The sequence below is a fragment of the Chenopodium album genome, chromosome 3 (genome assembly GCF_948465745.1).
Source record: "Chenopodium album chromosome 3, dcCheAlbu1.1, whole genome shotgun sequence".
NCBI classification, from domain to species: Eukaryota; Viridiplantae; Streptophyta; class Magnoliopsida; order Caryophyllales; family Amaranthaceae; genus Chenopodium; species Chenopodium album.
Window position 1 is genome coordinate 64,557,761 of NC_137836.1, and position 13,002 is coordinate 64,570,762.

At 31.7% G+C, this 13,002-nt stretch overlaps 1 protein-coding gene, 1 long non-coding RNA gene and 2 pseudogenes across 2 annotated transcripts; 3 read left to right on the forward strand and 1 right to left on the reverse strand.

The window, feature by feature from the left end:
* The first annotated feature begins 484 nt into the window (after window positions 1-484).
* LOC145614709 (glutaredoxin-C11 pseudogene) lies at window positions 485-1,182 on the forward strand (annotated as a pseudogene).
* Window positions 1,183-6,090: 4,908 nt separating this feature from the next.
* On the forward strand, window positions 6,091-6,399 carry LOC145625212 (glutaredoxin-C11 pseudogene; annotated as a pseudogene).
* Window positions 6,400-8,622: 2,223 nt separating this feature from the next.
* LOC145614721 (uncharacterized) lies at window positions 8,623-9,654 on the forward strand. The gene is made up of 2 exons (XR_014107140.1): window positions 8,623-8,856; window positions 9,168-9,654. It is a non-coding gene; the product is annotated as an uncharacterized LOC145614721 (long non-coding RNA).
* Window positions 9,655-10,480: 826 nt separating this feature from the next.
* LOC145625213 (PKS-NRPS hybrid synthetase cheA-like) lies at window positions 10,481-12,675 on the reverse strand. Its single transcript, XM_081678287.1, has 3 exons — window positions 12,405-12,675; window positions 11,548-12,310; window positions 10,481-11,423 (listed from the first exon to the last, which is right to left on the reverse strand). Exons 1-3 carry the CDS (start codon window positions 12,673-12,675, stop codon window positions 10,481-10,483), a joined length of 1,977 nt encoding a protein of 658 aa, XP_081534413.1.
* Between the last annotated feature and the right edge of the window lie 327 nt (window positions 12,676-13,002).

Sequence of the window (13,002 nt, forward strand, 5' to 3'; positions counted from 1 at the left end):
TATTATGCACACGAAACAACTAACAAATTAGTTATAGTACTATGATCGTGATACAACCGATTGTACAATTAACAACGATCTTTTTACCCATAACAATTATGAGAAAATAAACATATCTATACAATATCACAAGATGCAATCTTATATATTGATCGAGAGGCATAGCATGCAGATTCATTGTACTATAAAATCTTCCTTGTCCATGACCAAATACAAATACAAGTATTATTAATTATAATCCATTGGAATATCATTTCTTCCCTTATATTCTTATCCAATAAAACTCCATTTTATTTAATTAAATTATCATTTCCCTTTACACTTTTTTGCAATAATCAAAGTCAATCCTCTACCTTTCCCACCCTATAAATAACCAATCTTATTGTTTATATCATCTCATTAACTAATACTACACTAATATATAGTATTAAGTATATATTAACCTTTACTTAAGAGAAAATCTTATTAATTAAGCTATAATACAATGGAAAGAGTGAATGAGTTAGCAAAATCAAAGGCAGTTGTTATACTTGTCAAAAGCTCAGACTGTATGTGTCATAGCATCAAGACACTACTCTATGACATGGGTGCAAGTCCTGCAGTGTACGAGATTGATCGTGATCCTAGAGGTCGGGAGCTCGAATCTGCATTGCAGAAGTTAGGGTGTAAGCCTATTGTCCCTGCAGTGTTCATTGGTGGCCGATTCGTCGGTTCTACTAAGGATGTTCTTGCATCCCATCTTACAGGCTCCCTCAAAGAAATGCTTATTGCTGCTAAGGCTATTTGGCTCTAACTATATTACTTGTTCCTAAAACTCAAACGCCTTTTTTTTTTTTTTTTTTTTTAATTGCAGCATTGTTCATAGGGCTTTTCTTTTTGTAAGCTCTTGATATAGCTGCATATATACTAAGATGAGCTAGAAATGTAACTAGGTATAATAATATCATCCGTTACGTTTATATAACATTTAAAATATTTACTACTCCCTCTGTCCCAATTTACTTGCAACATTTTGACTGGACACGCTTGTCGATGCACATGTTTGACCGTTGATATCTTTTATTATATATTTATATAAGTTATAAAAAGTTTATATTAAGAAATTATACATTAAAATAGACCCAACAACATCTTACATGATTACATTGACTTTCATATACTAGTTAAAAAAGATGGTCAAAGAGAGATGTATGAATAGTGCAAAAAGTCAAACCGTTGCGAGTAATTTGGGACGGAGGGAGTATCTCCGATCCTAAATTTATTTGACTATTTTTGAAGGGGCAAAATAGTCATTAAATTGGGTTCAATCCTAGATATATTTCGGTGATAGAGTCTTTTGAGTTGAGTTAATAATCGATTTCTATGTAAAGTCTAATCTCAACTTTTTATAATATAAGTGAGTTGATCGTGTCAACGCTATCAAATCTATATACTACGTAAAAGCATTCAATTAAACCAATAAACACTAGGTAAATTCTCATACGTTAAAAGATTATGCTTTGTACAATGGTAAAAAAAAGAATAAAAAAAATCTTCTTATAATAAGTGGAGAACAATACATTTATCAATTGAGCTCATCAGATAATACATATAGTCATTAAAAAGTATTCCCTTAAATCGATTTTGTTCTTCCAACTAAGGATCGGAGGGAGTACTTCATAATTCCATTGCTAAGTTAATTAGATATGGAGTACTACATACTTACAAATATTATAAGCTAATGTTTTATGAAAATTGAACTTCATTTTCTTTGGTGACTTGTAAATTGGAAGTCGCCAAAATTTATCGTCATTGATGAAAGAATCTGTAATGTGGGAGAATTTGGACGTAAACATCAACCAGTTAAACGTAGACTTTCTGCCACTTAGAATCACTTCACTAGAAGAAAATAAACATTATGGACCAACATATATATATATTTCTTATTGAAAGTAGCTGCAATAACAAAGTTGTTTTTCTAATATAGAAGAATCCACTTGATGATGTGTGATGATATGGATTAGGAGGCCAAAGGAGAGATTCTCTATTTTGAATAAAGGAATTTAGAGTTTTGACTATGTGTGTGATTCATGGCTTGTATACTTGTAAGTTTGTCTAACTTGTTATTACTAGCTAGATATTTTCCGAACTTTTTCAAATTAATAGTAATTGAAATATAAAAGTTTCTAGAGAAAAGTATTTAAATAATAAATAGTTAAGCATAATAATAAATACGGAGCATGAAGTAAATACACGTAGTATAATGAAGTTTTTTGGCAAATTAATGATCCTTCCCACAAAAAAAAAAAAAAAAAAACTTAAACAAATACGGAGTATAAAATTCCCCCCAAATAAACAACTACTTCGTATTTAGTATATGTAATTACAATTATTGAGTGCTTAATCTGTGGTAAGAACTTTTAAATTTTGATCATCTGTACTTTGTGGTAAGGTTACAGGATCAATGCCCACAACAATAAAGCGACTTGGGAGTAGTTATTTCCTTACCATTCCCCCCCCCCCCCACCCACCACCCGCCACCCGCTTGCCCCCCATCCCTCTTCCGATTCAAGTAACCTCGGCCGAGCTAATCTTATAGAGACTCTAGTCTAATAAGATCGACTCCTTATCTGATTTATTAGGAGATGACCTAGTAACTCTATTATATCTAGCTATTACAAAGTGTAATCACATAATTAATTCGACTTAGTTTTAGATAATTCTAAAACTATCTCTTAATAATAAGTTGAATAACCCATTGCCATATTATATATAATTATTATCTTTCTTTTTTTTCGTCCTAACACTTAAATAAACTAAAAATATATATATTTTTAATTATAATTATCAATTAATATATAACTCAGTATATAGCTAAATAAAATTTTAGCATGTTTACGAGCTTTTCAAGTCGAGCTCTAGTGCTAAAATTCCTACCCGATCTCAAATACTTCACGAGTCAGCTTGGCTAGTTTACCCCCCTAGATATGGTACAATTAAATAAAGGTGAATGTAGCTTCTGAATTGCAATTTAGAGCTTGGAATTTATGAGTCACAATGAATGGGTTGACATTCCTTTCCTTTATACTCCAATAAGCTTGCTTTTACCCCCCGCCACAAATCCATTTATATGCTAACATTATCACAAAGTCTTCCATGCTTTATATGAGCTTCTTTTAGAACTTAAAACCTCTCCTCAATCTTTTTACAACATTTGGCAAGAAAAAAATAGGGAAATTTAGAGAATATACATGGATAAAAATTGGACAAGATCGAATCTCTTAACGTGTGTACCCATGTTTTTGGTTGATATTAAAGGTTGTACCTTATCCAATTGACCATTTTGACAAACATTCTTGTGTAAGAAATTACAACTACACGTCAATCGATCCTACCCTCGAATGGTAAAGATTAATTAGATTCTCTAGCCCGAAATATATATCAATATATGAATGCATACTTTAATTTCGTTTAATTAATTGTTACATGCAAGAGATACATGATATTTTAGACGCACATCTATACATGATATGTGATGAGAACAAACACGGATATAGAGAAATAAAGAGAGACATACATGTGATAGATAAGTGAGGGATTTAGAGTGACAGAGATAAAGAGAGGAAATATGGGAAAAAAGACATGTTCTAGTATATATGAATATAATTAATCGGCAAATATAAGTTTATCTATCAGATTAACGAATTTTTGTTAATCTGACAATTCTGTAAATATATTGAAAAGGCGTGGTCATTTATCCATTAATTTTGGCGAGCTATTAAAATAAATGTTTGCAACTTGTATTTACTGTTTGGTGAGAAAATTACACACGTACCCCTCTATTAGTACATGAAAAAACGCATGTACACCTCCACTGGTATTTAAAAAGACGATTATACCCCATATAAAGGGAATTAATTAGGCACAGTTCATAATAATCAATTAACCTATACTAAAAGCGAACCTAAAGTGACACTTGTCACGATATTATAAAAAATTTTCCCGCCTTTTTATCTTTCCCTTTTTTTTTTTTTTTTTTTTTTTTGCCAAATTTTAATGACTTCCATTTTATAACCTACCATAATACTTATTTCTATTTTGACAACACATTTAATCCAATCATACTCAATTTAATTTTTTTTTTATTATTTTTCAACATATATTTTATATACTATAAATCTTTTAGTTACAAATATAATAACATAGTTTAAAATTAAGGTATTGACATATATCATCATGGAAGATTATCATAATATTATTATAATTTTTTTTCCTCCGACTTAAAATTTATTTTAATTAAAAATAGGAATAATAATTTTGGTAGGGTACTTTGTATAAATCTTACAAATATACATAACGTTTCTAAGAACAACTGAACAAAATCATTTTATTACATTATGCTCCTCCGTTTTTTATAAGTTATGGTTGAATTTGCACATTTGTTGAGACACAACTTTGACCATCAATATATTTAATTAGAGACTATTATTTTGTTACAAATATTTTTTTTTGAATTAATTTGTTGAATTAATATCATTCTTTATAAATTTTGTTGTACGAGTAAAGTTTAATTATGATCGTGCATGGCACGGGATTTAACCTAGTTAATTTCATAAACAGAAATCGTTATAATAAGATTCAAAGAACGAACATGTATCATATATGTTAGAAGCAAATTGCGATAATGAGTATGTAATTTTTGACTCTAAGCACTACATTAATATGTTAAATGGTCAATAGCAAGACTACAGGAGTAAAAGATTAGATTTTAATTTGCTTTTCCCAAGAATTTTATGCACCTCACATGTTGCAGAACAATATATATCATGCTAAATTAGCAAACCTTTAAGCATGATATTTTTGCTTTACATATAATTTATTGGTATATGGTAATATTCCTGTCATTTAGCAAGATAATGTTGCATTAAGAAGATCCTTCTTAACTAATTTTATAGTGAACAATACAGATTTCATATCTAATCACTTTGAAAAGACTAATCCATTAAAGAAAGGAATATATCCCTACTAATCCACTCGTAATATTCCGGTAAAAGGCTCACTAATTAATCTAATCATAACTAACTTAACCGATTTTTGGATTTTGTATATCTTCATTAAGACTTTAAGAGTAGTTAATATCTTCAAAAGGATCAATTATTAATTGTATGGATGTTTTGAAACATCCTACTAAGGTGTCTTTCACTTCACCTTATTTTTGTTGAAATGAAATTATTTTTACAGAACTGAAATTATTTTTCCTAATTTTTTTAATTATATTTCTTCTTATAGTTACTAAATTTTACTGAACTGAATTATTTATACCGAACTGAATTTATTTTTACTGAAATGAAATTATTTTAAATTAATATTATTTTTTTAAGGTGAAATGAACAGAGCCTAAATGTATTGATATTTGATATGATTACTTATATAAACCTTTGACCTTTCGCTAGTGTCAGTCCAATAAGTTTATCTTGTTTTGAGGATGAGTTGATGATTGTTATGAAATAAATTCAAAATAAGTAGATTTTTAAAGACAAAAGTAATATTCCCTATATATTATTTTATAAATAAATAGTATATCTGATTTTTGTGGTTAAAGTACTTTATAAACTTTAGACATTTTTTTTCTTCTGGTTATACAACATTATAATATCTATAATACATGTATTGTCTAAATTGAATATAAATTATATATATTTATAACTTCATAATAAATATACTCAATATATATACTACATTATTACCTATAATTTTTGTAAGCAATTAATAAAAAACCTTTTATGTTACAATCTATAAACACAAATGTTAGCTATTATGAAAAGACCTAACAAATATGGTATCCAAGATGCTCATGTATGTAAGTCAAAGGGCTGGGGTCATATTCAACCAAATAAAGCAATTCTATACCTTATCTTGAATCATCCTTTGCTTTTATCAACATGCATATGACCTTTTTCAACCCTTATAAATTCATGTCAACTACAAAGCAAAAATAGTCAACAAGCTAAGAAAACAAGAAGTAGAAGAGAAATAAAAAAAAACACTAATTTTATTCTAGATTGTTTCTTTAATACACAAGAAAATTAATTAAGTGTTATACATACATCAATGGATAGAGTGAGTGAGTTGGCAAGATCAAAGGCAGCAGTGATATTCACCAAAAGTTCATGTTGTATGTGTCATAGTATTAAGACACTATTCTATGATCTTGGTGCAAGCCCTGCGGTCTATGAACTAGATAGGGATCCAAGAGGTAGGGAAATGGAGTCGGCGCTACAGAAGCTAGGGTGCAACCCTACCGTTCCAGCCGTGTTCATTGGTGGCACGTACGTTGGGTCCGCTAAGGATGTGCTAGGTGCTCACCTTAATGGCTCTCTAAGGGATATGCTTATTGAAGCAAAAGCTATATGGTTTTAGTATGTAGTAATGTGTGTGAAATTGGTAACGTATGTACGTAACTTTTGATGTATGATGTCACTGATGTATGTCATGACATCAAAGCTCAAAAGCTTGTGTTTTTTTTGTATATGAGCTTTTGGTAATGCTTAGCCGCAATAGTAGTTTTATGGTATGTATGATCAATTTTGCAAGTTGCTCGTACTCTTCATTATCTTTATTTTTATGAGGTTCTACTATAGTACTAGTAAATGAAGCAATGGTATGAAAACATTGAAGAAATTCTTTACCTCAAATAATTATATTTATAACTTTAATTATTAGAGATAGAGAAATGCTAAAAAATTGATTGATGAAAGTCTTGAATTGAACTCTTGATACTATATGTAGGATTTATCAGACAAATAAAACGACTGCATGAATATTATTTTTCTAGAACCACTAATATATTCAACGTACTACCTTTATTAAAAAATAAAGTCCTAATTTCTTGTAAAAAAAAAAAAAAAACCTTATTCTACCCTATCCAATGCACAAGTCAAAGATATAGTATGGAATAGGGATATCATACCATGTAACCTTTTGTTTTACTATTTCCGTTAAATGTTATGTGCAACTTTAGAGGGGGTTGCGGTTACCTAATAAGCAAAATTTGAGGGGCAAAGATTAGCTTGTGTAATGAGAAGTAATTAAAGAAAAGGGAGAGAGAAGATGGGACCATCCCACTTAAAAAAGGTGGGGAAATATGATTTTATTACGAGGGAGAGAGAAAATGGGACCATTCCACTCAAAAAAGGGAGAGAAATAGGATCACCCCACTTAGGGTTTGTTTGACATTGCTGTGATTTTCTGTTTTTTGGTTTTTTGTTGTATAAAAGTATATGATATATGTCACATAATAGATCAAAAATTATTTAAACTTATTAAAATCATAATAATTTTGAAAACTAAAAACAAAAAAGTGGAAACACCTTTTTCTTGTTTCCTGTTTTTGATTTTTAGTTTTTAAAAAACAGAAAACTGAAAACAAAAAATGATGCCAAACGACCCCTTAATTATTCAAATTTGATTTTTTAAGTAAGGGTACATAAGTCTTTTTAAGCCTTTTTGTTTACTAAAATACGAAAAAAAAAATAGAAAGTTGTACATAACCTTGATCATCCATTTTTGGCAAAAGTTGCATATAACAATTAACAGAGGTAATATATGTTTTTCTTATGTAACCCTAACTTTTACACTATTGCCTGAGGTAACCCTAAACTTGCAAAATTTCATTAAATTGGATGGAAAAGATAACTGTTAATAATTTTCAATTTATAATGGTCATCAAAATGAAAAGAAGAGAAGAAAATTTACTCTTTGGACGTAAAATGTTAGGTTTAATTAAAGTTGAGTTTTTAAATTGTAAAGTAGAAGAAGGAGGTGATGAGAGTGTATATCGTTTGGATCCACCATTAATGGAGAGAGTGGGTTCAAATAGTGAGATTGAACTCATTGAAGTAAGGAAAAAAGAAATATCCATCCAATTTAATAATGTTTTACAAGTTTAGGGTTACTTCATGAAGTAGGGTAAAAGACATGGTTATATAGGAAAATCATGTATAACATAAGATTACCCGGTATAATTTCCGTATGGAGTGTTGGAGTAGTATAAAACTAATTAATTAAATGTTTTTTTTTTTTTTTTTTTTTTTTAGAGAGCCACAATAACGAGTTATGAAAATCGATCTCAGGATCACCTGAATTGGAAGGAGAACTCTAACCACTTGAGCTAATACTTCACTCTCATGTAGGTAAATGATATATACTTGTATTTATTTATTTTTCTTATGGCATCGGAGCAACCACTCAATCCCCTTTTAGGAATCCAATCGCCACCTAAAGTAAATTAAAGACTCGAATGATTCAATCTGTGACTCGAATTAGCTTGAAAATGACTTGAAATTGACCCAAAACCAAAGATCTACGCGACCAAGTCAGAAGTGAAGTTGACTCGATCTTGACTTGATACCCCAATGAGACCCAACCGGAATGTACCCCAACCCAAAATTAACTCGATAGACCAAATTACTTGACCTAAACCCGATTAGATTATATGCTGACCCTCACCTGGCCTAAAATAACCCAACCCGTAACGACCTAAAAGACCCGAGTCTAAAAACCCATAGGGCCTCAATATGACTCGGTTGTTGATTGTCAACTACGGAGTACCAAATTAAAATACACGGTTTCTAAACACAACCTTCACTTACTTTACACCCCCCCCCCAAAAAAAAACCCAATTATGCCCTTACCTTCTCATATTCTAATTCTTTTGTCTCTTCCCTCTCTTTCACCCTAAAATCCCAAAACATTCAGTTAAATCATACACCCAATTCATATAATGCCAATGGAATTTCATAAATTCTTTTCAAGCTAATTATCAGAAATTCGTGACTTCGTCATCTTCGCTACGAATCTTTCATTGTTGTGGTAAAGGTAACTTCACAATCTCCCTCATTTTTTCAATTAATTTTAGGGTTTATTTTTCTGGGTTTTCTGCGCTCGAGTTTGACAATTTTGGGGCTTTAAGTGTTCAATTGCATATGGAGTGTTAGTTTTTGTAATAAAGATCAAGCCAAGTTGATAGCAATTTAAGTTAAACAAAGTGAGTCGGAAAAAGAGTTTGTTCATAAGGGTATAACTGATTTCTAGGTCGGGGTTTAACACTTCTAATTAATATTAATCAGTTTCAATGGGTTCAGTTGAGTTTAAGGTTTTAATCAAATTACATATTGATTTTCAATTAGGTACGGCAAAAGCAGCAGGTGAATGTTGATGCACATGTCATGGCTGGTAATGGTGTAAGCTTTGGGGTGGTTATAAGAGGAGCAGCAGGTGAACTGATTGCGGCTGCTGTCAAGAAGATGGATGTGTGCTGGTCTTCTGATCTAGCAGAAGCAGGAGCTGCAGCATATGGGGTGAATATCGCCACCAGACTGGGGTACAATGACGTGGAGCTAGAATGTGACGCGCTAAATGTTGTTTGAGCTGTTAACAATAAGCATAGAGGAGTTGCCCCAATCTACTTGTTTTATGAGGATTTTATCAGAGTTAGTCTTGCTTTTAATTATTTTAGTTGTAAGCATGTTAAACGGGGGGAAATGTGGTTGCTCATAGTGTGGCTCGTTGGGAAACTACTTTTCATACAGAACGTATTTGTATGTCTGTTTTCCCCCAAAGCCTAGTTGCTTTGGCGGAGCTTGATCTGATTTAATAATATATTAATATTCCACCTTGTTTGCTTCAAAAAAAAAAAAGGCAAGGCAAGAAGAGAACTTAATTTATTATAGACATGCATACTAGTCAGAAGTACTGAAATTAATTCTACTATGGAGATAATTACCATTACAATATCTATTCTATATAATCACTTAGCACTTAAATATAAATTCCTAAATAGTGCAAAACAAAATACTAAATGAAAGTAATAAAATATAATTCCTGAAATCAATCAATAATGTTATAGTTGAAGCACAAAACAAACTTTTTCAAACAAGCTAAGCTACTGTTTAACGTCCTCGAACGTTTGCAACTTTGTGCCACTGATTAATTCTTGATTGCAAAGGTTTGTCCCATCCATTGACACTAGGATGATGATGGCGCCAGTATGGATATATGGGTGGAAGTGGAGAATCCTCTTTCATCTCAATCTGTTCAATAAATAAAGTTAATTAGATGCAAAGTAACATTGAATTAAATTAAATATACAACCAACACATACCATTATAAAGTGCTCAGATGACTTTAAAAACCCAAGTGTTATAATCCGTTCTGGAGAGCTTTTTCCGTATTCAGCAATTAAGGGTAGAAAGGTTAAAGATTGGTCCACTGCCCAACTAACAACTACAACATTATATTTAGTGGCAATGGTGAAACCCATATCAATCATACTCATCCAGTGAAATTTTGGTGCTGGTCCCACGTAATGTTGAACGGAATGCAAAGTCCTCTTATAGTCACGTTCCCCTAATACATCAAAATACAAGGTATATCTATTTTCAATTTCAATAGCTAGTTCATGCCTCACGGTTGGCCATCGATGTTCATCCTCGTACATCCATCAAGCAATGGCTCTATACCCACAATTTCCATCTCCAATAACATTATGGATATACTGAACGAAAGGCAGAATGGGCAAAGGTAGATCATCAGCAAATGGAGCAACATTCATAGACAGACCTTGGAAATTCTTTGAGGATTTAACACTTTTATTAGAAGAGACGTGTGTAGGAGATTTTCCACAACCACAAGAAGAAGACATACCACGTCCAGGAACAAAGGCAGATGAAGAAGATTGTCCACGACCACAACCTGTGACTGTCGTTTTAGAATATTTAGAGCACATTTGTTCAGTGTACTCCCAATTGCATGGGTCTCTTTTTGTAGAATTATTCTTTGTTGATGGACGACCTCTGTTATTTTCATTACACTCTGGCTCTTTCAAACTTGTGAATTCAGGATAAATCATTTTTTCTAATTCAGCTGCCAATTTTTTCTTCCTATCTTCAGGTTGATTCAAAATCTCCATAAAATATGAATGTAATACTTTATCAATATCATGTTGACACTCAAATTCAAATTTATCTGATGGCATATCTTGTGAAGAAGCATCATCTATATTAAGCAATTTCCAAAAAGGGTGAATATCAGAAAGTTGAATGCTCCTACCTTCACGTTCCATTGTCATCATCTCATGCACGCATGGAAGACCATGTGTCTTTCTCAAGTAACACCCACAAATAGTATCATCCACACCAACAGATTCCATCCGTTTATACTCATTGTCAAGTAAGCGTAAAGCTTTATGAGTAATTTTGCCTCTTAAAAACATAAAGAGTCGTAAGACAGTGACATGGGGATCTCTGTTTTGCAACCTTTGAAAAGTTGCCTTGATTTCGTGTGTTTGTGACTCTAAAAATGAGTGAATTTTAGGCCATATGGTATCCAAACTCCCAGTCGAGGTCTTCAACCAACATTTTAATGATGCATGCCCACTTTCCGCCCTATATAGTAAGAGAAAAATGATTAAAAAAATATTAATCTACTAGTTTCATGTATTTTCATTAAAAAAAAAAAAAAAAAAAAAAAAAAAGCAAATATAGATTTCTTATAAAATTAATTAAGTACCTGTTACTTGTTCTGCTTCCAAAATGTAGAACATTCATCGTATATGATCGAACAAATCTGTTTCTATATGGAATAATCCATGATTTATTCACATATTTGAGGATAACAGGCATTTTAGCAAAAGCGGTAGTCATTTCTTTGAACCTTTTCTCATACATAGCAATAGTGTTAGCTTCTACTACTCTTTGCCACCTTTTCACATAAGCATTCACAATAAGTCGATTTTTTGTCAACTTGCACACATAATTCTCCACATTTTTCTGAATATGCCTTGTACATAAAAGATGGGAAGAATTGGGAAATACAATGGCAATAGCATTCATAAGAGCCAATTCCCTATCAGTTACAATTGCACCTGGTAATTTATCTGGATCAAATAATTGTTTCACACAACTAAGAGCCCATTCATAACTCCCTCTTTGTTCATCTTTTAACCAAGCAAATCCAATAGCAAAATTTTTACCAGTGGGAACCATGCCAACTATTTCTAAAAAAGGCATTTTATATTTATTTGTCTTGTAGGTGCAATCAACTATCAAAACGTAGTGAAATAAACGCAGCATACTAATTACATTAGGATGTGCAAAAAATATATCCCTTACCACATCTGTGCCTACTTCTTCCCGATGCCACTGAATGTAGCCATTATCAACAATTAGTTTCATAAGTTGTTGCATCACAGATAGACCTCCCAGTGACTCTGTTTTAAACTTTTGACGGGCATTGTATATGTGCTTCACTGTAATCAGAGTCTTTTTATTCACTGTTTTCAAAATATTCATAATTTGATGTGGTTGCACATGAGACTTTGAAAGCTCATGTACTAATGATAGCTAGGTCATCTTTACTCAACTTGCCGATAATTGCACGACCCTCATTATAGTCTGGAAGTTTATGATTGTGTATACCATGGCGGACAAACACACTCCATTCACCACCAACATGCTCTTTTGCTTGAAGTCTGAAAGGACACATCATTTTTTTTGTTCCAGTAAATTTTTCCACATCCACGGGACCTCCAGACTTGCTGAGTCTATATTTTTCGGCTCTCTCACAAGTTAAGGTAGCTTTTGCCGTACCTAATCCATGACCTTCTCCATATTGTGAACGAGCAATGATAATGACCATATTGTGCATTTTACCAACTTCTATTACCCAATCAAGCATGACTTTTCTAGTAGAAAATATAGTTGTGGTTGTAAAATATTCACTATAGTCAATTGCATTCTCACATACTTTTTCAATGTATGCATCATCCTATCAAAGTTAAACAATTTAAAAAATAGTGTTATATATATGGTAAAAATTAAAAAGCCTTTTATTCATGTATGATCTCAAAATTAAAGCATATCATTTCATTAAAAGCATATAACATGCCACAACAGATAATCATGCAACTTGTGTCACAACAGATAATCATGCAACTTGTGTTAAAAGAGTACTCATCATAGTTGT

Excerpts from the sequence above, each read along its gene's own strand:
- LOC145625213 (XM_081678287.1), bottom strand. The coding sequence starts at position 12,675 with ATGGTCATTATCATTGCTCGTTCACAATATGGAGAAGGTCATGGATTA. Across the intron at positions 12,311-12,404 it reads TGAGGGTCGTGCAATTATCG|TGAATAAAAAGACTCTGATT; the intron begins GCAAGTTGAGTA and ends TTTTGAAAACAG. Across the intron at positions 11,424-11,547 it reads GGAAGCAGAACAAGTAACAG|GGCGGAAAGTGGGCATGCAT; the intron begins GTACTTAATTAA and ends CTTACTATATAG.